At 43.3% G+C, this 25,786-nt stretch overlaps 2 protein-coding genes, 1 long non-coding RNA gene and 7 other non-coding genes across 10 annotated transcripts in view; 9 read left to right on the top strand and 1 right to left on the bottom strand.

Moving 5' to 3' along the window:
* The first annotated feature begins 783 nt into the window (after positions 1 to 783).
* Positions 784 to 3,379, top strand: LOC147137888 (uncharacterized). The gene is made up of 2 exons (XM_086050628.1): positions 784 to 1,193; positions 1,969 to 3,379. The coding sequence occupies exon 2, from the start codon at positions 2,658 to 2,660 to the stop codon at positions 3,141 to 3,143; it is 486 nt and encodes a 161-aa protein (XP_085906754.1). The 5' UTR covers positions 784 to 1,193; positions 1,969 to 2,657; the 3' UTR covers positions 3,144 to 3,379.
* A 911-nt stretch (positions 3,380 to 4,290) lies between these two features.
* sntg2 (syntrophin, gamma 2) overlaps positions 4,291 to 25,786 on the bottom strand; it is an 81,945-nt gene continuing 60,449 nt past the window's right edge. Inside the window, exons 11-17 of the mRNA XM_086050627.1 lie at positions 15,781 to 15,819; positions 14,485 to 14,601; positions 13,337 to 13,408; positions 12,504 to 12,713; positions 7,752 to 7,844; positions 5,232 to 5,342; positions 4,291 to 5,056 (exon numbers count right to left, since the gene is read on the bottom strand). Of these exons, the coding sequence (XP_085906753.1) occupies positions 4,928 to 5,056; positions 5,232 to 5,342; positions 7,752 to 7,844; positions 12,504 to 12,713; positions 13,337 to 13,408; positions 14,485 to 14,601; positions 15,781 to 15,819 (771 nt within the window). The 3' untranslated portion in view covers positions 4,291 to 4,927. The remainder of the gene's footprint in view (positions 5,057 to 5,231; positions 5,343 to 7,751; positions 7,845 to 12,503; positions 12,714 to 13,336; positions 13,409 to 14,484; positions 14,602 to 15,780; positions 15,820 to 25,786) is intronic.
* LOC147137887 (uncharacterized) lies at positions 7,243 to 12,914 on the top strand. The gene is made up of 4 exons (XR_015089433.1): positions 7,243 to 7,411; positions 10,943 to 11,078; positions 11,335 to 11,754; positions 12,529 to 12,914. It is a non-coding gene; the product is annotated as an uncharacterized LOC147137887 (long non-coding RNA).
* trnai-aau (transfer RNA isoleucine (anticodon AAU)) lies at positions 20,268 to 20,341 on the top strand. The gene has a single exon. It is a non-coding gene; the product is annotated as a tRNA-Ile (tRNA).
* On the top strand, positions 20,584 to 20,657 carry trnat-agu (transfer RNA threonine (anticodon AGU)). Its single transcript has one exon. It is a non-coding gene; the product is annotated as a tRNA-Thr (tRNA).
* trnai-aau (transfer RNA isoleucine (anticodon AAU)) lies at positions 21,642 to 21,715 on the top strand. Its single transcript has one exon. It is a non-coding gene; the product is annotated as a tRNA-Ile (tRNA).
* On the top strand, positions 22,788 to 22,861 carry trnai-aau (transfer RNA isoleucine (anticodon AAU)). Its single transcript has one exon. It is a non-coding gene; the product is annotated as a tRNA-Ile (tRNA).
* On the top strand, positions 23,827 to 23,900 carry trnai-aau (transfer RNA isoleucine (anticodon AAU)). The gene has a single exon. It is a non-coding gene; the product is annotated as a tRNA-Ile (tRNA).
* On the top strand, positions 24,871 to 24,944 carry trnai-aau (transfer RNA isoleucine (anticodon AAU)). Its single transcript has one exon. It is a non-coding gene; the product is annotated as a tRNA-Ile (tRNA).
* On the top strand, positions 25,513 to 25,586 carry trnai-aau (transfer RNA isoleucine (anticodon AAU)). The gene has a single exon. It is a non-coding gene; the product is annotated as a tRNA-Ile (tRNA).

The raw sequence follows: 25,786 nt of genomic DNA, 5'->3' as shown, positions 1-25,786 counted from the left end.
ACTTCGTGTCCTCTGGGCCAAAGAGGAAAAGGACCATTTGTATTGTTATCAGCACAAAATTCAAAAGCTAGCATCCAAGCAACGTCTTTTTTAGGGACATCCTTGCTTATTTCAGCAAGACAATACCAAGGCACATTCTGCACGTGTTACAAACAGAGATGGGCATTCCGTCTCAGGGATGGAACGGTCCATTCGTCCGTATCGGACGAATGTCCATTTCGTGGACGGACGGAGGACGAGAAGTCTTTTAAAAAGAACGGACTAAGCAAGGTCAGAGGTGGGTTTTTGTCCATCTCTCTAATCGTCCCTAACCGGGTCAAGTACCGGCTGACGTACTGACGTTCTGTTCTCTTCCGCGATACCACAGAGCCGCCATTACTGCAGCCTTCACAACACTGTACAGTGCACTTTTTCTTGCGCTCTTTTGCTCCAGTATTGTTTTCACAAGCATAGTCTGCCCTCTAGTGGGCACCCATTTCACTGACGAGGAAAAAGGTGCAGAGCAATTCTGTTTTGTTAACTAAGTGTTAACATTCAGTACAAACATTATCCTTTTGCATGCGAAGTATGTCCTTTTCTGGGACATCTCTAGACTGTAAAAATCGATCCAAACCTGACAAGTCATGCCAGCTCCGCACTGAAAGCTATGAGCCGGAGGTGGGCGACGTTCTTCTTGTTTGACTGGTTGTTGTATCAATTGCTCTGCTGATGGTCCTTTTATTCTTTGTCCTTTATGATGTCATATAGGCCTGAAGTCTTACAGTTTAAAAGTTTTGAGTTACACACTGACACGTTGTCAGTACGTCAAACCTTCTTGGAGTGAGGATGCTAACTCTCTTCGAGTTCTGATATCTGTTGTTACTTTGTATTTTTGTTGATAAAGACTTTTTACTCTTCAACTTACGTGTCATATCTGCGTATGGGTCCAAATCCCGCCCCTCACATGACAGAACGTACTAACCAGTCATGGACCCAGCAGACTCAGACACAATCCCTCAAGCCCAAGACGTCATCACCTGCTCCTAACCATCCTTCCACCTCCAATCAGGGAGTTATTGTCTCACCGGCTGCTACTTTGCCTTTTGGCTGGAAACCTCTCGTGTCACTCCTCCACGATGGGTCGCTCAAGCCGTCGCAAGTCCCAGTGTGCCTCCAACCGCCCTCAGCCTGCTGACCACTCCCAAACCCTTCATGTAAGCTCTGTATTTTCTTCCATGTCTCTCTCATCTTCACCACCTACTTGTCCTAATTTTGTACAGTCCCCTTCTAGTTTAACAGCCGATGTTTTGTTTTTAGACTCAGATTATTCTGACCTTGAAGATGGCCATGATTTGGTTAATCTCCTTTCTGATTCTGATATTGATTTGGGGCTTCCTGCTTTTTCAAGCCCTCCTCAGTTTTTGTACGATGATGATCCCTTAGTTTCCGATTCAGATTTTGACACTGATTTTGGTTTTCTGAGTCCCTTCCCAAGTCACTATTCAAGCCCTTGTCAGTTTTTGTCACGTTTTTCTGATGATTCCTTGGTGTCCACTCCAGAACACTTTCCATCAGACCCTAGCTTGGGCGCCTGGTTGGCTATTTACACGGGACCCCCGCGGGGTGGCCAACGTAGATGCCCGAGTAGAGGTTCTGGTTCATCCCGTAAGTCCACTTTTTCCAAGTCGCGTCATTCTGAACCTGTACCCTTAGTGTCCACCACTGAACCCTTCCCTTCAGACCCTACTTTGGGTGTCCAGTTGGCCATTTACACGAGACCCACCGCGGGGTTCCTCCTCAGCTTTTTCCAAGTCACGTCATTACGAACCTTTACCCAAGCCACTACACTCCCCGCCTTTTTCGACACCTCGTTCACTGCGCACTTCTTCACCTAGTCCCGTTCATCCCGTTTCTTCTAGTTTACATTCCTCACTATCTGTACTCCCAATCCCCCGTGTCTCATGTGCTTCACAACATCTATGGTGGCAGGCTGATGAGGCAGGACTCCTTCCCGGCGCCTCAGCAAATGCCGGCCGTAGTCCCGATGCCTCGGCAGTGCCAGGCCCCCTTCCCGGGCAACTACAGGCTCTCATGCTGGCTCCTCTGCACCCAGTGCCTCAGTAGTGCCAGACCCTCTTCCCGGCACCTCGACAACTACAGGCTCCCATGCCGGCTCCTCTGCAGTGCCAGGCCCCCTTCCTGCTGCCTCAGCAAATGCGGGCCCCCGTCCTGATGCCTCAGCAGTGACAGGCCCCCTTCCTGGCACCTTGGTAACTACAGGCTCCCATGCCGGCTCCTCTGCAGTGCCAGGCCCCCATCCCGGCACCCTGGCAACTACAGACTCCCATGCTGGCTCCTCTGCAGCCGCTGCCTCAGCAGTGCCATGCCCTCTTCCCGGCACCTCGGCAACTACAGGCTCTCATGCCGGTTCCCCTGCAGTGCCTGGCCCCCTTCCCGGCACCGCATCAAATGCAGGCCCCCATCCTAGCTTCTCAGCACCACCAGGCTCTGACTCTTTCCCAGCGGCGCAAGCTTTGAACCCTCTTTCTGATCCTGCTTCGGCGGCACAAGGTCTTCGGCTGCCCCTTGACTCTGCTCCGGTGGCGCAAGGCCTTCGGCTGCCCCCTGACTCTGTTCTGGCGGCGCAATCTCTGCGGCTGCCCTTGGATTCTGCTACGATGGCGCAAGGCCTTCGACTGCCCTCTGATTCTGCTCCGGCGGCCGGCCGACTTCATCCCCTGTGTGGTCCCCTGGACGCCCACCGGACTGGCCATGCCAAATCCCTCTCGTCTGGCCTCCGGGTCGCCCACCAAACTGGTCCTGCCAAGACCTTCTCGTCAGGCCTCCTGGATGCCCACCGGAATGGCCGCGCCAAGTCCCTCTCGTCTGGTCTCCGGGTCACCCACCAGACTGGTCCTGCCAAGACCTTCTCGTCTGGTCTCCTGGACGCCCACTGGACTGGCCCCGCCAAGACCCTCTTGTCTGGTCTCCAGGCAGCCCACCAGACTGGTCCTGCCATGACCCTCTCGTCAGGCCTCCTGGACGCCCACCGAACTGGCCGCGCCAAGACCTTCTCGTCTGGTCTCCTGGACGCCCACCGGACTGGCCCCCCAAGACCCTCTCGTCTGGTCTCCGGGTCGCCCACCAGACTGGTCCTTCCATGACCCTCTCGTCAGGCCTGCTTGACGCCCACTGGACTGGCCCTGCCAAGACCCTCTTGTCTGGTCTCCAGGTCGCCCACCAGACTGGTCCTGCCATGACCCTCTCGTCTGGCCTCCGGGTCGTCCACCAGACTGGTCCTGCCAAGACCTTCTCGTCTGGTCTCCCGGACGCCCACCGGACTGGCCCCGCCAAGACCCTCTTGTCCGGCTTCCGGGTCACCCATCAGATTGATCCTGCCAAAACCCTCTCGTCTGGCCTCCTGGACACCCACCGGACTGGTTGGTTCTTGTCTGACCTTCTCCGGTCTGTTCTTGATTTTTGCTTTAGAATTTAGTTTCATGTTTTCATCATGATTCTTTTGTGTCTGTTTAGTTATTAGTTATAGTCCTTACGGAATTGTAAGGACTGGCAAAAAAGGCTAAAGTACCCATCTATGGTTACAAAAGCGTAGCTTTGTAGTCAAAGCATGTCAGTACTAGACTGGCCTGCAAGCAGTCCAGACCTGTCTCCCATTGCGAATGTGTGGAGTATTATTAGATGCAAAATACAACAATGGACCCCGGACTGTTAGCTGAAGTTGTACATTTAGCAAGAATGGAAACGAATTCCACCGACAAAGCTTCATCAATTTGTGTCCTCAATTCCCCAACATGTATCGAGTGTTGTTCAAAGGAAAGGTGATGTAACAGAAAGGTAAATATGTATGTAAATATCAAAATCAAATTAGGTGAATATTTGAAAGAAAAAAAAAAGTTCATCAGTTTGAAAAATACATATCTTGTCTTTGTAATGTATTCCATAGAATATACAGTAGTTTGAAAAGGATTTGCAAATCCTTGTGTTCTCTTTTTATTTATGCTGCACACAAGATCCCAAAATCATTGGAATTAGCATTTGTATTATGGTCCATTGAAAATGAGCTGTGAGATGCCTGATATTTTTCTAAAGGAATTAATACAGTATTGATCAATCAACAAAACTGAACTATCAAAGAAACAAATTGAGAATGCAGTTCCAAAGAGAACATAGCAAACCACAGATGTCATGTGTACAGCCCTGGAGGCTGAGGTAAATGCACAACCTTGAGTTGCACAGATAAATTTAATAACTTTAACAGTATCAACTTTAATATAATTAATGCTTGTGTGTAATCCATAACTAAACTTTAATCTCAAACTGAGAGTTGCAAAAGAAATAACTCATCTGGTTTTCATCATGTGTTTTTTAATAAATATATTATTGAAAATACAACAAAAAAACATTTTCAACCTTAAAATCATGACATAAGTAAGATTTGTTTACATTGCATTGGAGTAGCCACACACAACTGACAAAAGTGGGTCATTAGATCATGCTGTGTGTGAAATTGCACGTTTCAGTCAAGTGCCAACAAGGTCAATTGTAATGGCTTTATTTGATACAAAAAAGAAGCAAACATACAAATCTTGTTTAGACGACACCAACAAAGGACAGTTTCTCACTGGTGATTTTCTTTTTTTCCATTCACATTGCCAATTACTGTATTTTTTTTTTTTTTGCGTCCAAGTGTAATTACACATTATACTGAACAGCATCACGGGTGTGGTTCCAGTCAGATTAGTGTGCATTATGTATATGAAATAAATTAAGAGACAGAAGCACACGCTTGTTAATGCAACAAAATGTTTTGAAAACTGAATTTTCTTTTCCCGGTGTATAGATGAAGAATAGCAATTACAAGAGAGATGTACTTACAGTATTATGCACTGGCATTGTGCACAAACATCTATGATTCAGCCATGTCCTTTTATATGTTCATGTAATTTCCACCCAAGCTTTGATTGCATGTAAAGAGAGGTTCCATGGAGGCCACTTTGGCAGCAATAAAAGAGTGGATACAGTGGAGGACCGCAGTAAGATTGGCAAACTCGAGTTCCTGGAAAAAGGTCAAGGACAGAGGCACACATTAGTTTGTTCAATAAAACAACATCCAAGGTCGAGCTGCAATATTCCAACAATTTTGTTTGAAATGATTCCAAGTTGCAAAATATTACTGCTCAAATGTCATCATTCCACGCATGCACCTTTCTGTATGGAGACCATGTTCATACCTTCATGTCTAATTGCTTGCTTTCAGCATTCTTGAAAAGAAGTTTTACCCTGTTTTTTCCATCATCAGAGGAGCCTTTAAGTTGAGAAAATTTATATCGCCATAATAGCATCTACAAAAGAACAAGAGGATTAATAAATCCCAGTACGTTGTATGGTGAGAACAGTTGTCTGTGCAATTTTAATTTGATGGAGCAAATAAAACCATGGCTACTTTGCAAAGGAACCCTGCAAATGAATCAAAACTCAGAAAATGCCAAATTGAACACAAATGATGTTAGACCGGTGGACATTCATAACTATTGGTAAATGACATGCGCTGAGTAAAGTACAGTTACTTTTTGGGTGTGTTTGTCAATTTCATTATGTTGGAATAGTGTTTCCCAAACCTTTGAGACCACGATCCAAATTAGAAAATCGGTAAACTATAACACACATTGCTATACAATTGGCATATATATTATGCATAAATTATTGAACAATAATGTGACATACATTCATTTATGGCAAATCAAATGGGCCTTTGGTTGGGATATGTATGGCTTCTTGACTATAATCTTACATCTTCATTAGGCTGGTCAAATGGACGCCCTGAGAGGCACAGTACAGACTCCACATGAAAATAATAGTTATTTGAACCTGATAAAAATGCAATCCAACCCAATCCTATTACAAAACACATTAAAAAAACATGTGACGTCTCACATTTCAGGAAATACAGTGGAACCTTTAAATTTCAACACCTCGTTTTATAGATACTGGAAAGTAGGGCTGCTCAATTAAACGATTTTGAACCGTAACCGAATTTTCTGGATAAAACAATGTTAAAAACGTTCAAATTGGCACGTTCGATTTTTGTTATTTTTGGTGTATCTAATCCACAGTAGTTTCTTCTGCATTTCCGCCGCCTCCCACAAGTGCGCAGTCCAAAACAATGACAACATCCATGGCTAAACCGGGGATTCTGCTATTTGCTCAGGCAAGTGAGCGTTTAGTGAATAAATCGGGCAAAAATAGATTTGTAGTGTAGTGTGTCCCGCATGTACAATCTAACCCGTAAGCAAGTTACTCAACGTCTGAAAGTCGTCCCTTTTTTTTCTCCTCTACAACGGACCTCTGGTCCAGTCGGACTATGCATACGTACTTAAGCTTGACAGTGCATTGTATTATTGAGTGACAGTTTTGCACTCATCATTGATTCATGTTTAAGTAAGACCAGGGAGAGAGGTGAAAGGCTAGTCACTAGCTGGTTGGCAAAATGACTTGCTGACAGACTGGTTTACAGAATTGACTGTCTACCTTCTCTCATGTTGATGATTTCGTTTCAGATGGTATTTGCACTTTCTTCTTTCATTATTGGTTTAGTTAAGAACAGATCTCAAATCTATTGTGTAAGTAAAATGTTGTTAATCCCAATGTTTTGTTCTGTGTGTATTAAGTTAAATTGACTGGCATTTTGAGTTCAAAGAAAGAAAAATTAAGTTTAAATAAAAGACATTGAAAATATTTCATTTTTCATTATTTTTTATTTTACAAAGAAATCGTAATCGTAATTGTAAAATTGAGAACATTTGAGAGAAAATATTTTCTTATTAGGCAAAATTGAACAGCCCTACTGGAAAGTTAATCAATATTCAGTAATATGATATATGCCTCCAAAATCTCACAAACATTCAATGAGGTTGAATCATCATCATTATCATCGTGTGTGACCTCAAACCAGATGACAGCAAAACTTGCAAACCTCACGAGATGTCAGTACAGCTAGCATTCGAGGATAGCGGGGGCTTTCTTTATATTTGTTGTTGTTGGGTTTTTTTTGCTCTGCTTATTCTTACAAAGGACCGGCTTCAACAACAGAAGTGGAAAATCCAGGTCCAGAAATTAAAAACCCTGCCACAGTTTGGCTTTAGCCACAGGTGCTTCCACTCAACAGATAAACGAGCTCAGTTGATTAGAAGCACCTGTAGCTCAAGACAAACTGTGGCAGGGTTCTTACTTTCTGGACCTGAATTTCCCATCTCTGTACCATAAGGTATGTCGAGAAGAATGTACAAAAGTTCTGAAGTAAGGAGACTCGCATTTGAAGCTGTCAGATTCCAGTGGAAGGGTGAGGTAAAGTCCAGGCACTGGACTCAACTGCTAGCATTAGCAGCTAGCAGGAGACGAGTTTAATAATGAGGTATGTGAGGTGATTCTATACCCCTAGCACGCCATTTTCATTTGTTAAAATGTAATGTTTGTTTTATTGTTTTGTGGTTAATTCATGAACTTATTTTTGCATTGTATGGATGTTAAATCATATTTAAAAACTGTATAGTGAATAAATGTTTAATTGCAACAGTTTGCCCCTAAAACGGATACCATCAAGTTCCATCATTTCTAATGCAGATGTTTGTTTTGGAAGTTGAACATATCATGTTCTAGATTGGATTGTGTTGGACCTTCAAGGTTCCACTTTATACATCACATGTGATAAGCGATTACAGGACCAGCATGTCATCAAATCAGTCATAACTTACATTTGAGGATCCGTCCAAACATGCAAAGCCTGAATCAAAATCTATGGTGAAGCACAGTGTATTCCCATGGATGCTGCACATGTAGCTTTTTGTCTGATGGGAAAGAATAAATTTATTAACATGCTTATGTTTACAAATCATACAGAAGAAATAGAGAGAGACAGTGTTTGCATGATACCACCGAGGTTGCTAATGTTTTCAACCCGTAACACAAACCAGCACCCACCGACCAAAAACACATTCATTTTGAAAGTACGTGTGTGAAATGTTTCTTGAGCTTTAGTTTTTGATGTGTGGCACACTTCATTTCACTGTTCTTCACACACTTCTTTTGAACACTCAGAAAATACAGATTTTCAGTTAGTGTCGCATACGCCTAGTTATTTCCTCACTGTGTTCGAGTGCGGTGACTATTGGTATGACATGGAACATGGCACAGATCCCATTTATAAAAGAGCTTTCAGCTGCAAAAGGGATAAGAAAGGCATGGCAGCCTTTAGGTTCATGTTGTCACCTCAGATTAGAATCGTGGTGAGCATGAGCACTTCACTAATTGGAAAGGGTTCTTCAGTGGGAATTAACAGCATGAAATATTTCTGACTGAAAATCTCCTTAGCAAAGTCTGACCTAAGTATACGCACGAGGGGTGCATGCTATAAAACATTTTTGTGTGTGTCTGTTGCAAGTAATTTAGGATGGGTTATAAGCTGCTAAATACATCCTGCTCTCTGCTTTTAGAGTAGCTTATTAAGATGAAATGAACCGTTTCACTGACCTCTACTGGCTGAGAGCTCCCATTCCATGACCGTGACAGATTGTCAGATGGAATTGTTAGACCCTCAACAGTAATTTAAGATGCTTGAAATCAGCCTCACAGTGAAATGGGTTGAGTTGGTGCTCATCAACTGCGTGGTGTTCATCAAATCCTGCAGTGAGGTTTAGGGGTGGGAATTTGTTTTTCTCGAGACATCTTAATAGTTATATAGTGGTCTTTAACATCGTCAAAAGGAAAAGAGTAGTTATGCCATAATCCATCCACCCATTTTGTTTTTTACACCACTGGTCTTTATGAGCATCATGAGTAAAAGGGGGCCTATCCTATCTGATTTTGGGCAAGAGGCTGAACAGGTTGCCAACCCATCTTAGTCCATAATCCATATTTTACATATACAACAAAAGAATCTGCCCTGTCGAGGTCTATGTCATCGAAGCATGCAGTCAGTTTGTTTGTTTAGTAGAATATGACAGTCAACAATAATAATAAAAAAGAACTGAAACTTTAGCATTAATGCTTTGAATTACAATTGACCTTTTTTTAAACTTTGAAGTTTTAATCATTGTGATTTGCCAGGGCCGCTGAATCAGCGGGCTGAGGTGTGTGTGTGTGCGCACCCTCCCTCCCAATGAAGGTGGCTCCTATTTTAGAGGTTCTGGAATTCAGACCCCTTGCCAGATTTTCGATGCTCCAAGTCGAGTTTGTACTTTCTAGCTCCCTTTCGCAAAGTATTTAAGAAATTATAGTACTCACCGATTTAACGCTACGTCAGGGGTGGGCAATTCCGGCCCTCGAGGGCCGATATCCTACATGTTACTCTGGTGCAACCCACCTGATTCAAATGATCAGGATGGTTATCCAACTTCTGCAGACCTTGCTGATTATATGATCATTTGAATCAGGAGTGTTGTAGCAGGGACAGATGGAAAACAGGCAGGTTACCGACCCTGGTGGGCTGGAATTGCCCAACCCCTGCGCTAAATCATCTTCTAGGTCACCCTTTGCTGTGCCTCGACCCACTCTGTTTGCCCGCCTACCAGCCTGCTTGCATCGCCGTCACCAGCCTCCAAGCTAGCCCCGACCATCAAGAGATTTACAATAAAGATTTTCTCCCGCCACCGCCTCTTCCCCATTTCTGCGCTTGGGTCCTCTGCCCGGCTCGTGAACGCTGACAATAATCTAGTTGTTAGATGATTTTTATTGTGATTTTTGTAATGTCTTAATATTTTCTTTCTGTAATGCTTTAAATGTTTTGTGCAAAGCCCTTTGAATTGTCTTGTACATGAAATGTGCTATACAAACAAACATGCCTTGAAGTAGTCAAACCCCACAGACGTAATAGATTTTGGAGGTTCAACTGTATGCACTTGTTGTTGGAATAAAACCTACGAACATTTGAGAGTCTTTGGCTCAATCCCAATAGGGGTGGCCCTTACACTCCTCTCGTCTTGTAGAACTGCGCATTCCCTAGAAATGCGCGTTCACGAGGACCGAGACGTGTCCCAATTCTCCGTAAACTTTAGGTGTAGGGACATGGACAGACCCCGACCTCCCTAGATTCTATACACGCCCCCTCAGCAACAAAAGCAAAATGGCTGCGGAAACGAGGACATCTACAACAAATGAGAAGATGGCGCGGGAAACACATACATCTAGTAATCTAGTAATATTTATTGCGTTTTAATAGTAGTAGTGACAGTGTGGTTTTATCAGATGTTCTATAATTTGCTACAATTACGTGTTTTGAGTTGTGGGTAAAAACGCTCACTGTAGAGCTGGCTGCCGGCCGGACCAAACAGCAATGCTGCTGTTGGTTAACACTCGCCGGCACACGGTTGGGGCTAATATCATCGAGGCTAGCATGGATGCTTGTTTGCTTCTGAATGCTTTGCGTTTTCTCAGTGTTTAGTTGAATAATCAATCATGTAATGTAGTTATTATTAGGAAGTCCGTTGGCTGTTGGCACCCAAGTCAAGGTGCAGGCCGTTGGCTGGCAACCAATTCAGGGTGTCCCCCGCCTACTGCCCCAAGACAGCTGGGATAGGCTCCAGCACGCCCGCGACCCTTGTGAGGATAAGCGGTATGGATAATGAATGAATGAATGAATGAATTACAGTGGAGTTTGCATGTTCTCCCCGTGCCTGCGTGGGTTTTCTCCGGGTACTCCGGTTTCCTCCCACATTCCAAAAACATGCATGGTAAGTTGATTGGACTCTCTAAATTGCCCCTGTGTGTCTCTGTGTGCCCTGCGATTGGCTGGCAACCAATTGGGGGTGTCCCCCGCCTACTGCCCAAAGACAGCTGGGATAGGCTCCAGCACGCCCCGCGACCCTTGTGAGGATAAGCGGTATCGATAATGGATGGATAGATGGATGAATTACAGTATTTTGAAATTGTCTGTGTCTTATTGAACCAGATTCGAACCCCAAAAATAGGCGCAGGGACTAAGGCAGGGGAGAATACGATCAGCACTTGGCAGTGTTATAAAGAGATGCACGACAGCGGCGCTGGGTGACAGGCCATCAATACAGCCACCAGTCTCAACGAGCATGGTAAACTTGGATTATTATTATTCATACAGTACCTACAGTATGTCCAGAAATCTCTGTGACCTGAATATAATTTTAAAAAAATGTGTAACGCATTTCTGGTTTACAAAGTCTATGGCCACACGGCAATACATTTTTTGGTACGGTTGTCCACGTCTTTGGTGTGTGCGTGTGTGTGTGTGTGTGTATACCATCACTATTTGGATTCAGCACACTATCTATTTATACCCCATTGATTCTAATTGTGTCACTTTGGCAGGAATCATCATCCAACCGAGTAGCCTGAAGGGTCTAGGCCCTAGAGTTTGCCCACCCCTGGTCTAGGGCCACAACCCCTAGACCCAAATGACGAAAAATTGACATGATGGAGTTCCTCATGGCAGAGGCGGAGCTCGAAAAACAATGACAAAGAGGATTGCAAAGAGCGTGAGGACGCACGAAAAACGGATGAGAAGGCTCAAAGAAGTCATGAGGAAAAAAATTGAAAGATTTTTGACTATCTTCCAACAATTTGACGACAAATTTGTGTTAAATTTAGTTAAATTTAACTGGCCTCAGGTAAATATTTCTGGACTGTGGGAAATCAGAACAAACCTGCAAGACTACGAGGAGAACACGCAAACGCCACACAGATGTCTGAGACAAAATTCACCAAGATGGCTGTAAGCCAGCGTGAAAAGTACATTACACCACACTGCTGTGAAAAAGAATTGAGCACAATATGCTCCTTGGTTGTTTGTTTCTTCATTTTGAGACAATAATTCGAAAACTTTAACTATTTTCTAGGGCTGTCACAAACACTTTTTTTTCTGTTAAAATATCAGACTATGATACGTTACACCCAAACTCGAATCACTGCGTAGATGCACTTTGGAGTAAGCTATGCTAAGCTAAATTCGCTACACAAGCTTGAATTGCATGACACAAGTTTAAAGCCCCTATCCCACTGAGGTATACGAACATTTTCGACTGCTGGCAAAAGTAGAAAAATTCGCGTTCACGTCAGGGTTCGTTCAAGGTTGCAAATGTTCGCCAAACGGTCGGCAGATGTTCGCCTGTACTTTTTTTGTCACAAAGGAATTTTGAACATGTTCAAAATTTCCTTGCAGCGGCCGGGCATTTTGTCACTTCTGTCGACTAAAGATGACATTGAGGTTGCTCAGGCCTCAGGTAACGACCAATCACAGCTCACTTGTTTTCTGAAGTTGAGCCATGATTGGTCCTTATCTGAGCCCTGAGCAACTGTGATGTCATTTTCAGTCGACAGAAGTGACAAAATGGCCGCCCCCTGAGATGGCTAAATTTTCCTGCTTAACTCTTACCCCACAAACACACTACGTGTTTAATCAGAATGCCTTGTGGGCCTGCATAGAACATATTCTTGAGAAAAAAATATGTTTGGGTTGACTCCCACTTTAAAATACTTACTCGTACTCTCTGCACTTCCATGAAGACAGCTCTTTGGAAGGACTTCTCCCAGACAGCCAGGTGAGAGGCCAGCTCCGCTCTGAAGGTGTGGCTCTGCCCATGGCCGATGAGAATGCTGAAGCACAGAGACTCGTTGTCCCGCTGCTCAAGTGAATGCTCCAGACCCAAGTAGAGTCTTGCCTGAAGCCAGCAGTCCTCCACCATCCATAGCTGGGAACACAAACATGAAACTTTTCAGGTTTGGCCAGTTAAGTTGAACAGTATGTTGGTCGACCATCATTTTTCTTTTTAAGAAAGCTAATGAACATTATGTAAATTGACTCAATCCAATCTCCTTCTCCACTTCCCCACGCGTCATCATCATCAACGTTAAAGTTGAGGACGCATTTTGTTTATTTTGTATTTTTATTCGTGTTGGCCATGATCATCAATTAGCCGTTTTCTTGACCAATGAGAATTCAACATTTTGAATTTCATACATTCAGAATTGATTTTTGATAATCTGGTCTTGAAGAAATTGAGGCAAAATGGAATGTAGCGATATGTTGAAAAATAACATACCCTTGTTCTAAAGCTATTGTAGAAATGTTTAGCAGTAATAGTATTATAAGTCTGGGCAGTTAGGGCACCCTAATTAACAAAAATTAACAAAATGTAGTCAATCAGACAATTTAGTTAAATGCCCCTCAACAATTTTAGGATACGTTACAGTACATTATTTTACACGACAATGAAAGAAAAGTGTGTTACTTAATCCGGATGTGATTGACTTGAGAGTGTTTGGTTTTAACTTGTACTTATATAAATGTATCAAAGTATGAGACCAGGCATACCTTGTGAACTTTGAAAAGCACCTCATAGAGGTTATATGTTGTTTCTGCTAGACCCCATTCAGCAGCGCTGAGCTGAGAAAAAAAAACATGAGTGCATGATAAGATAAGCATGTTAACATGTTTGATTGTAAGCATGTTTAGCACTTTTTAGCAGCTTCTATCTGTAAAATCAAGTAATATCAATTACTGTTAAATAGGTAGGAAAGTAAATACCTTCATACCTTCATACATGAAGAAATAGGCTTTGCTTTGTACGGGTAGGCATTATTTATTGTAAATAGCTCTTGTACTTTTATGCAGGGCCAAACAAGTACATGTACAATAAAAAAAAAAGTACATACAGATTGAAAGAGAATTAAGACCAGCAGCCCAGCATACACGAGACGGCATTGGCGATGCGCCATCGGCACTGTTCTCCGCACACTGGGCACTGTGGCTATAGCTGCTTAAGGTTGCGTTTATCGACAGAAAGTGGCAAAATGGCCGCCCCAAAAGATGGCTGAAAATTTGTGGACTAAGTCTTAACGCAATATTTATCAGAATGCTGTGTTTAGACCAGTGGAAGCATATAGAGCATATTCTTGGAAAGACCATTTTGGTGTTGACTTTCTATTTAAAGCGGAAGTCAACCCAAACATATTTTTTTCAAGAATATGTTTTATGCAAGCCTACTATTTGTAACAGGGCATTCTGATAAATATTGAGTTTGTGGAATAAGTGTTAATCCACTTGGTTTTAGCCATCTCTGGGGGGGCGGCCATTTTGTCTTCTGTCGACTGAAAATGACATCATAAATGCTCACAACGACCAATCACGGCTGACTTGTTTTCTGAATCCGAGCCGTGATACAGCGTGGTGTAGTTACAGCACACACTAACACATAACATACTATACTGTTGTACCTAGCACGTGAGTAATGAAAAGTGTGATGGGACAGGTTGGATATTTTTGTGACGCTTTACAAGTTTTGAAAATGGAAATGCAAAACACATGCATATCTTACTAAATATGTACTCCAAGTTGGAAATATAGCTCAACATTTCAGACCTCATTTAGGTATTATGAATACATAACCATGCGCTTCAGTTCCATTAACCGTTAATTAAGGCTTTATCTGAAAAATAAAACAAGTACTAAATCTTCATTACCGGTGGACTTCTGAAGATGTGAAAATATTGTCCTCTCAGTGCCAGGAACTTGAACGTTGCTTTTTGAGAAGCATCCGTGCCCTCTGCTCTTTCGCAAGCCCAGCCCATGTGAACAATCTGTCGATGAAGAGCATGACAATCTACTTATTTACTCAACCCAAGAGTATCAGACACTTATTTGAGGGGAAGACTTTTTTATACAGTTGCTTATGATATTGTAAAGAAAGACACCCAGCTGTTGATTGGTTGATGGAGAATTGTCACTACATACGGGATGGAATGTGGAACTGATTCAGCATTTTCGATTTGGTTGTTTGTCTTGGTTCCTGCCAATAGTGCAGCACTGTCCATGGGCCAGATCCTAAGTCAATTAAACTTTACAACTGCTAAACCTGAGCAGTTTTGTTTGTTGCATGCTTTTTTTTATTTGTAAGTGAATTGTTTCTTATTCAATTGGTTTGTCTCAAGGATAAAGTGCTGTTAAACTCCACCTTTGTGCGTTTCTTGGGGATGTGAAAGAATGGGCGGAAAACAAAAAGGCTGTTGAGGGATTAAAAGACATTTGTGTTGTTATTACGTGCAATCTTTGTCATGGTATGCATGGAGGAGAACCCAAAAGCAGGAGGCAAAAATCAAGTGCAGTCTAAAGTATTTAATTAAAAGAAAAACAACAACCAACAAGGCACTGGAATAATTCCAAAACAACAAGGATCAAAAGGAAACTAAACAAACACTGGGACAGGATTTGAGTTGACTTTGACAACAGACTAATGACCAGGGACAAACGACAACAAACCAACGAGGATTGAAAGAAAGCAGGGAACTAAATACAGATAAGTTGACGATACAACGAGGAACACATGGACAAGACACAGCGGGTAGGGGGGAGCTGATTGGCTAACACCAGGGACCGAAATGACAAGCACAGGTGAACTCAATAACCTAATGAGACAGACAAAGGAACACAAGAAAATAACATAAACTAAAGTCAAAAACCAAACTCAAAAGACAGACTGTGACAATCTTGCTGCTATAATGTGACATTTATTTCCTATTCTCACTGGTTGTTGACTAATTGGGCCACTGCTGGAGGACATCCAGTGTAATTGTGAATAAACATACGTACTGCAACATAGCACAAAAATGTGGCAAACAATCTGCATGTACAAGTGTTATGTTATTATTAGTAGACAACTACTGGTGTTCTCAAACAAAGATCAAGCTTGTGCCTGTTCACCATCCAATGTGAGTCAAACAGTTACACTGTCCATTTGTGGTAAGCCTGCGATTGCATACCTGATCATCTGAAGAGCTGTATTTGTTAGCCAGCTTAATCTGTGACAAAAACAGAATAACCATTTGTAACAGAGAGACTTTTGAAATGCGTATTCAACAATATAAAGCTATGATGAGCAGACATAAAACAAGACTAAACTTCAAAATATTGTGTTTAAAATATGTGGGCAGCATGCAAAAACCAAGAATGGATTGACAGCTCTGGCTGGTGATATGTAATGCTCTCCTCTTGGCCCTCCTTCAGGTATTTCTGCTTATGCTTTGATCATGTCTGATTCCCATAGTGTAGTCTTACAGGTTAGAAGAAATGTCACTTGCAAATATTCCTGCATACAGTATTAAAAAATATGTTCTTTGAAAGATGAGATTTTGCATGTTGCTATGTTTTTTGTTTGTTTTTGTTTTATTTATGACCAGAGTCAATAGATGCTAAGTGCTGCTTTTATAACATATACATTTCATTGATAAAAAAAAAAATGGCACAGATGGTGACGAATTAATCCATATTTTTCAAAATACAGTAGTTCAATTTAGGAATGGGTCTAAACCAGGGGTCGGCAACATATAACACTCAAAGAGCCATTTCCACCCGGTTTCCATGGAAAAAAAACACTGGGACCCGCAAACACTTTTTACATCTGAAATGAAGATGTTATATATATAAGTTATATATGAAGCCTATGTATATATACTTTGTAAAAAATGTTTGTAAAATTAACATTAATATGCTGTAAAATCGGCGGCACGGTGGTCGACTGGGTAGCACGTCCGCCTCACAGTTCAGAGGTCGCGGGTTCGATCCCGGCTCCGGCCTCCCTGTGTGGAGTTTGCATGTTCTCCCCGTGCCTGCGTGGGTTTTCTCCGGGCACTCCGGTTTCCTCCCACATTCCAAAAACATGCATGGTAAGTTGATTGGATACTCTAAAATTGGCCCTAGGTGTGAATGTGAGTGCGGATGTTTGTCTCCGTGTGCCCTGCGATTGGCTGGCAAGCAGTTCAGGGTGTCCCCCGCCTACTGCCCAAAGACAGCTGGGATAGGCTTCAGCACGCCCCGCGACCCTTGTGAGGAGAAGCGGTACAGATAATGGATGGATGGATGGATGCTGTAAAATCATGACATAAAAAATCTGTAATATGTATAACAATGAATCGGTGTGTATTTTAAGGCAACATATTGTAAAAAAGAGAACAATTATCAATTGTTAATTTTACAGTTAATATATGTGAAAAGGATCATATTTCCTTGTAGAATTGATTTAATACTGTATTTTACACACTGAAAAATTGTTATACTTGAACCAATGCAATATAGTTAAAAATACAAAATAGCATGGTTAAAATAGCTGAAATAATTTGCATGTTTGCATTTCCTGACTGACAGTCAATCAGAATGATTGTCACTGACACCACTTTGCAGACTGACGTTGGTGCTTCAATTCATATCCAAAAAGCATCATGACACAAAATATATGAATTTGCCACAATTCTAAACACTACTTTTTTAATTTAGGTTTGTTCCTACTCCCACCATGAATGTGCTGAGCAAAATTCTGGGCACGTATGCGTTCTACTTTATGAAACCGTGACTGAGGACCGCACAACAAGCAATGACCTCCCTGACCTTCCTTACGCATTATGGTGTTAAGGCAAAACTGTTGCCATGTCGTGAAGAAGATTGATACAATCGTCAGACATGGCAGGGCACTGCGTCTTTACGTCCTTATGTGGCATTTTATGTCGTTAATACCGGAAATGGTGTCATAACGTGGAAAGGCTATGTAATTCAAAACTTCCATCGCTGGTTACGTAAGTAAATGACAATAATGATGATCAATGCCTTTCATCTGATGTTAATCAGTGAAATTGAGTGCGATTTGATGTCAAAAAAGAAAGCGCAGTACATTTTATAGGAATAAAATGGTTTGATAAATGCATACTTGTGCTTGTTTGACTGGATATTATTGTTGAATTTACCATTTTATCATGTACATTTTTGTAAAGATTACAGTTTTAAACTGTAAAATGTGCAGGTTGTTTTGTAATGTGTTTTACACCCGGCTGTATTTTTTACACTATAATTCTGGCAACCACAGCTGCCAGTTTTTTTCCGTAAAAACAATGGTATTTTTTTTTTTTACAGTGTATATATATAATTGTATATCTTTGTATATTGTGTATATATCTTTACATATAAGAAGACATGATGCACGCTTTTGAGACAAATAACATACACTTCAGTCAGACACTTACTAGATGAGCCGCAAAATAAGGATGAAAGAGCCGCATGCGGCTCGGGAGCCGCGCAACTTCTACTAAAACCACAAAATATACTCTTGAAGTTCTTTTGCAATTTTTTTTAAAGGCTGAGACCCTTGATTCAAAAATCCACCCATTATTACGAGGGATGAAGGATGCACCAATACTGGTGTCAGTATTGGTAAAAATACTATACGTCTGTACTCGTACTTGTCTGATACTACGACAACTAATTTTATTATTCTGTCATTCCTCAGTGTATGGTGTGCAGTTTGGCAGAGTGAACTGATCCTCAAAGAGACTCAACATGTGATTGCTTCAACTTTTTTATTGACTTCCCGAGTTGCAGTTTACAGTAAACCTAACATAAAAGAGAGAATTGCAAGTGTGCTATTTAAGCAAATACATACAGGTTCATCTTGCATAAATCTGCTAGCTTAATGCAAACATAATGTGAGACGCTGTAGATGAGCTAAGGAATAGCATTGATGTTGCTCCATCCACCTTATTTCAGAGTGCTCTCATGGAGGAACAAATGTGCGTGACTAAGACAGAGAAGTTGAATTTTCGTATTTGTTACAGCGGGTTTAGTGTCATGGAGTGGTTTATTTGACCCCCCACCCTTATTTAAACGATCATAAGCCCCCATTGCATTGAAAAATGTCTTGCATGGCATGAGAACTTGTTGCGCTGTTGTATTAACAAGCAGAAGAAGTTGAATCTGTGACTGCAAGAGCAATGTTTGAACGAGGAGAGAATGTTGTTGTGACGATCGCTATCGTTACAAGCACCTACCAGGGGATGAGGATCACAGAACAGAATGTCACAAGAACATCAGGTATCCTTTTTTATGTGTGTGGGAGAAATGACACTTTAGTATTAGTGAAGACATTAGTTTACATGACGCATCCCCGTCAAGTGGTTACCATACAGTGTGAATTAGGAGGTTTGGCTGCCTCCTTTGTCTGCCTGAAGCTAAGTAAGACTGTCCAACCCATACCTGTCCAGTTGTACGGTTTGGGCGTAATTTGTACAGGTGTTTTCACCTTTTCAAAAATGTACACCTACAATGTGAATCTGTACGGCCAATTTCAATTTTATCATGTTTATTTTTTTTAATGCCACCATGCTTTTTTAATGGAGTTGTACTTTGTTGCTAATGCCATTTGCAGTGTCGTCTGCTCACTCTGTTAAGATTCTCATTCTCGTGCCTAGCGATATTCTCGCGTGACCTTGATTCCGTCTGTTCAAGCTGTTTTCCAGTATGTTTATTGAATCAATCAACATTTCACAAAGTGCAAGCAAACAGTGACTAATTTGCCGCAATGTACTCTCGGTTTACAGTTACCCTTTGGTCCACCTACTTGTGGCTGGTTAGAGTGTGGTGCAAATAATGCCAAGGTCGTGTATTGATCCCTGTATGGGCCAGAACCTTTATTGAATGAATGAAAATTTCACAGAGCGCAAGTAATTTTTGCTTGTATGCCGCAATGTACCCTTGGTTTCTGTTTACATTTTGGGCCACCTGAAAGGGTATAACGTGGCTAACGTAACGTTAAGGTCGCAGGTTCGATCCCCGTACGGGTCAGTATGTTTATTGAATCAATCAACATTTCACAAAGAATAATTTCATATAGAATCAATGAAAATTTCACGGTGCGCATGTAATTTTTGCTACGCAGCAATGTTTCTCTTTACATTTTGCATAACGCCATGGTTGCGGTTCGATCCCCGTACGGGCCAGTAGCTTTTTTAAATAAATGAAAATTTCAAAGAGCGCCAGTAATTACTCCTACTACCCCGCAATGTACCCTTGTTTTCTGTTTACATTTTTGGGCCGCCTGAAAGGGGCAAATGTGGAGGGTTAGCTCAGTTGGTTAGAATGTGGTGCTAAAAATGCAAAGGTGTGCATGTTCATCCCTGTATGGGCCAGAACCTTTATCAAATAAATTAAAATATCACAGAGTAGCTTTATAGAATCAATGAAAATTTCACGGGTGCATGTAATTTTTGCTATGCCGCAATGTGCCCTGGGTTTCCCTTTACATTTTGGGTCACCTGAAAGGGGTTAACGCCAATTGGATCCCGGTACGGGCCAGTAGATTTATTAAAGTACGGCCCAGTAGCTTTCACGGTGAAAATTTCACAGAGCGCCAGTAATTATTGCTACTACCCCTCAATGTAGCCTCGATTTCTGTTTGCATTTTGGGCCACCTGAAGGGGTTAAATGTGGCCGGTTGGCTCAGTTGGTTAGAGCGTGGTGCTAATAACGCCAAGGTCGCGGGCTCGATCTCCGTACGGGCCAATATTTGTATTGAGTCAATCAACATCTGAGATTCTGCAAGCAAACAGTGAGTAGTTTGCCACAATGTACTCTCAGTTTGCAGTTGCCCTTTGGTCCATCTACTAGTACCTGTTGTGGCTGGTTATAGGATGGTGCTAATAACGCCGTGGTTGCGGGTACGGGCCATTAGCTTTATAGAATGAAAATTTCAGAGCGCGTATAATTTTTGCTACGCTGCAATGAACCCTGAAAGTCATAAACATGGCTGGTTAGCTCAGTTGGTTAGAGCGTGGTGCTAGTAACGCCAAGGTCACGGATTCGATCCCCGTATGGGCCATTATGTGTATTGAATCAATCAACATCTGATATTCTGCAAGCAAACAGCAATTTGGCACAATATACTCTCAGTTTGCAATTGCCCTTTGGTCCATCTACTGGTACCTGTTGTGGCTGATTAGAGGATGGTGCTGAAAACGGCAAGGTTGCGGGTACCGGCCATTAGCTTTATAGAATGAATGAAAATTTCACTGAGCGCTTGTAATTTTTGCAACTCCGCAATGTGCCCTGGGTTTCTCTTTACATTTTGGGCCACCTGAAAGGGATAAATATGGCCAGTGACCTCAGTTGGTTGGAGCGGGGTGCTAATAACGCCAAGCTTGCGAGTTCGATCCTCGTATGGGCCAGTAGCTTTATAGAATCAATGAAAATTTCACGGAGCGCATGTAGTTTTTGCTACGCCACAATGTGCCCTGAGTTTCTCTTTACATTTTAGGTCACCTGAAGGGGGTTAACGGCAATTGGATCCCGGTACGGGCCAGTAGCTTTATTAAATCAATGAAAGTTTCACGGTGGCACGTTGGACGACTGGTTAGCACGTCTGACGACTGGTTAGCACGTCCGCCTCACAGTTGAGAGGTCGTGGGTTCAATCCCGGCTCTGACCTCCCTGTGTGGAGCTTGCATGTTCTCCCCTAGCCTGTGTGGGTTTTCTCCGGGTACTCTGGTTTCCTCCCACATTCTAAAAACATGCCTGGTAAGTTGATTGGACTCTTTAAATTGCCCCTAGGTGTGATTGTGAGTGCGGATGTTTGTCTTTGTGTGCCCTGTGATTGGCTGGCAACCAATTCAGGGTGTCCCCTGCCCACTGCCCGAAGACAGCTGGGATAGGCTCCAGCACGCCCCGCGACCCTTCTGAGGATAAGCGGTATCGATAATGGATGGATGGGTGAAAATTTCACAGAGCGCCAGTAATTATTGCTACTACCCCTCAATGCAGCCTCGATTTCTGTTTGCATTTTGGGCCACCTAAAGTAGCTAAATGTGGCCGGTTAGCTCAGTTGGTTAGAGCATGGTGCTAATAACGCCAAGGTCGCGGGTTCGATCCCCGTACGGGCCAATATGTGCATTGTATCAATCAACTTTTGACATTGTGCAAGCGGCGAGTAACTTGCTGCAATGTACTCTCAGTTTACAGTTGCCCTTTGGTCCACCTACTAGTACCTGTTAAAGCATGGTGCTAATAACGCCATGGTCGCGGGTTTGTTCCTGTACGGGTCAGTATGTTTGTTGAATCAATCAACATTTCACAAAGAATAATTTCGTATAGAATCAATGAAAATGTCACGGTGCGCATGTAATTTTTGCTACGCCGTATTCACTGTACATTTTGGGCCACCTGAAAGGGGTTAACGCCAATTGGATCCCGGTACGGCCCAGTAGCTTTCACAGAGCAAATTTCATGGATCGCCAGTAATTATTGCTGGTATACGTTAGAGCGTGGTGCTAAAAATGCCAAGGTCATGGGTTCGATCCCCGTATGGGCCAGTATGTTAAGTGAATCAATCATTTCAGTGCGAGCAAACGGCGAGTAATTTGCAGTACTCTGAATTTACAGTTGCCCTTTAGTCCACATACTAGTACCTGTTGTGGCTGATTAGAGCATGGTGCTAATAATGCCAAGGTTGCGGTTCGACCCCCGTACGGGCCAGTAGCTTTTTTAAATAAACGAAAATTTCAAAGAGCGCCAGTAATTACTGCTACTACCCCGCAATGTACCCTTGTTTTCTGTTTACATTTTTGGGCCGCCTGAAAGGGGCGAATGTGGAGGGTTAGCTCAGTTGGTTAGAATGTGGTGCTAAAAATGCAAAGGTGTGCATGTTCATCCCTGTATGGGCCAGAACCTTTATCGAATAAATTAAAATATCACGGAGTAGCTTTATAGAATCAATGAAAATTTCACGGGTGCATGTAATTTTTGCTACGCCGCAATGTGCCCTGGGTTTCCCTTTACATTTTGGGTCACCTGAAAGGGGTTAACGCCAATTGGATCCCGGTACGGGCCAGTAGCTTTATTAAAGTACGGCCCAGTAGCTTTCACGGTGAAAATTTCACAGAGCGCCAGTAATTATTGCTACCAATGTACCCTCGATTTCTGTTTGCATTTGGGGCCACCTGAAGTGGTGAAGTGTGGCCGGTTAGCTCAGTTGGTTAGAGCGTGGTGCTAATAACGCCAAGGTCGCGGGTTCGATCCCCGTACAGGCCAATATGTGTATTGAATCAACCAGCATCTGACATTCTGCAAGCAAACTGAGTAATTTGCCACAATGTACTCTCAGTGTGCAGTTGCCCTTTGGGCCATCTACTGGTACCTGTTGTGGCTGGTTAGAATGGTGCTAATAACGGCAAGATTGCGGGTACCGGCCATTAGCTTTATAGAATGAATGAAAATTTCACTGAGCGCTTGTAATTTTTGCTACTCCGCAATGTGCCCTGAGTTTCTCTTTACATTTTGGGCCACCTGAAAGGGATAAATATGGCCAATGACCTCAGTTGGTTGGAGCGGGGTGCTAATAACGCCAAGGTTGCGAGTTCGATCCTCGTAAGGGGCCAGTAGCTTTATAGAATCAATGAAAATTTCACCGAGCGCATGTAGTTTTTGCTACGCCGCAATGTACCCTGAGTTTCTCTTTACATTTTGGGTCACCTGAAGGGGGTTAACGGCAATTGGATCCCGGTACGGGCCAGTAGCTTTATTAAATCAATGAAAGTTTCACTGCGGCACGCTGGACGACTGGTTAGCACGTCCGCCTCACAGTTGAGAGGTCGTGGGTTCGATCCCGGCTCTGACCTCCCTGTGTGGAGCTTGCATGTTCTCCCCGTGCCTGCGTGGGTTTTCTCCGGGTACTCCGGTTTCCTCCCACATTCCAAAAACATGCCTGGTAAGTTGATTGGACTCTCTAAATTGCCCCTAGGTGTGATTGTGAGTGCGGATGTTTGTCTTTGTGTGCCCTGTGATTGGCTGGAAACCAATTCAGGGTGTCCCCCGCCTACTGCCCTAAGACAGCTGGGATAGGCTCCAGCACGCCCCGCGACCCTTCTGAGGATAAGCGGTATCGATAATGGATGGATGGATGAAAATTTCACAGAGCGCCAGTAATTATTGCTACTACCCCTCAATGTAGCCTCGATTTCTGTTTGCATTTTGGGCCACCTGAAATGGTTAAATGTGGCCGGTTAGCTCAGTTGGTTAGAGCGTGGTGCTAATAACGCCAAGGTCGTGGGTTCGATCCCCGTACAGGCCAATATGTGTATTGAATCAATCAACATTTGATGTTCTGAAGCAATCAGTGAGCAATTTGCTACAATGGACTCCGAGTTTGCAGTTGCCCTTTGGTCCATTTACTAGTACTAGTACCTGTTGTGGCTGGTTAGAGGATGGTGCTAATAACGCCAAGGTTGCGGGTACGGGCAATTAGCTTTATAGAATGAATGAAAATTTCACTGAGCGCTTGTGATTTTTGCAACTCCGCAATGTGCCCTGGGTTTCTGTTTACATTTTGGGCCACCTGAAAAGGATGACTGTGGCCGGTGAGCTCAATTGGTTGAAGCGGGATGCTAATAATGCAAAGGTTGCAAGTTCGATCCCCGTACGGGCCAGTAGCTTTATAGAATCAATGAAAATTTCACGGAGCGCATGTAGTTTTTGCTCCGCCGCAATGTGGCCTGGGTTTTTCTTTACATTTTGGGTCACCTGAAGCGGGTTAACGGCAATTGGATCCCGGTACGGGCTAGTAGCTTTAATAAATCAATGAAAGTTTAATGGTGGCACGGTGGGCGACTGGTTAGCACGTCCACCTCACAGTTCAGAGGTCGTGGGTTCGGTCCCGGCTCCGGCCTCCCTATGCGGAGTTTGCATGTTCTCCCCGTGCCTGCGTGGGTTTTCTCCGGGTACCCCGGTTTCCTCCCACATTCCAAAAACATGCTTGGTAGGTTGATTGGACGCTCTAAATTGCCCCTAGGTGTGATTGTGAGTGCGGATGTTTGTCTTTGTGTGCCCTGTGATTGGCTGGCAACCAATTCAGGGTGTCCCCCGCCCCCTGCCCGAAGACAGCTGGGATAGGCTCCAGCACGCCCCGCGACCCTTCTGAGGATAAGCGGTATCGATAATGGATGGATGGGTGAAAATTTCACAGAGCGCCAGTAATTATTGCTACGACTCAATGTAGCCTCGATTTCTGTTTGCATTTTGGGCCACCTAAAGTAGCTAAACGTGGCCGGTTAGCTCAGTTGGGTAGAGCGTGGTGCTAATAACGCCAAGGTCGCGGGTTCGATCCCCGTACGGGCCGATATGTGCATTGTATCAATCAGCTTTTGACATTGTGCAAGCGGCAAGTAACTCGCTGCAACGTACTCTCAGTTAACAGTTGCCCTTTGGTCCACCTACTAGTACCTGTTAAAGCATGGTGCTAATAACGCCATGGTCGCGGTTTCGATCCCCGTACGGGCCAATTTGTGTATTGAATCAATCAACGTGATATTCTGCAAGCAAGCAGTGAGTAATTTGCTACAATGTACTCTGAGTTTACAGTTGCCCTTTGGTCCATTTACTCGTACCTGTTGTGGCTAGTTAGAGCATGGTGCTAATAACACAGAGTTTGCGGGTTCAATCACCTTATGGGCATGTAGCTGTACAGAATCAATGAAAGTTTCACCAAGCGCATTTAATTTTTGCTACACCGCAATGTTCCCTGGGTTTTATTTACATTTTGGGACACCTGTAGGGGGTTAACGGCAATTGGATCCCGGTACGGGCCAGTAGCTTTAAATCAATGAAAATTTCATGGAGCGGCAGTAATTATTGCTATTACCCTCGATTTCTGTTTATATTTTGGGACACCTGAAGTAGCTAAACGTGGCCGGTTAGCTCAGTTGGGTAGAGCGTGGTGCTAATAACGCCAAGGTCGCGGGTTCGATCCCCGTACGGGCCAATATGTGCATTGTATCAATCAACTTTTGACATTATGCAAGCGGCAAGTAACTCGCTGCAACGTACTCTCAGTTAACAGTTGCCCTTTGGTCCACCTACTAGTACCTGTTAAAGCATGGTGCTAATAACGCCATGGTCGCGGGTTTGTTCCTGTACGGGTCAGTATGTTTGTTGAATCAATCAACATTTCACAAAGAATAA

Source organism: Filicampus tigris, chromosome 13, assembly GCF_054856515.1.
Source record: "Filicampus tigris isolate MCC_2025a chromosome 13, RoL_Ftig_1.0, whole genome shotgun sequence".
Taxonomy (NCBI): domain Eukaryota; kingdom Metazoa; phylum Chordata; class Actinopteri; order Syngnathiformes; family Syngnathidae; genus Filicampus; species Filicampus tigris.
Note: the sequence above shows the minus strand (reverse complement) of the source record. Positions and strands in the feature narration are given on the sequence as shown.

Excerpts from the sequence above, each read along its gene's own strand:
- LOC147137888 (XM_086050628.1), top strand. The coding sequence starts at position 2,658 with ATGGCGCAAGGCCTTCGACTGCCCTCTGATTCTGCTCCGGCGGCCGGC.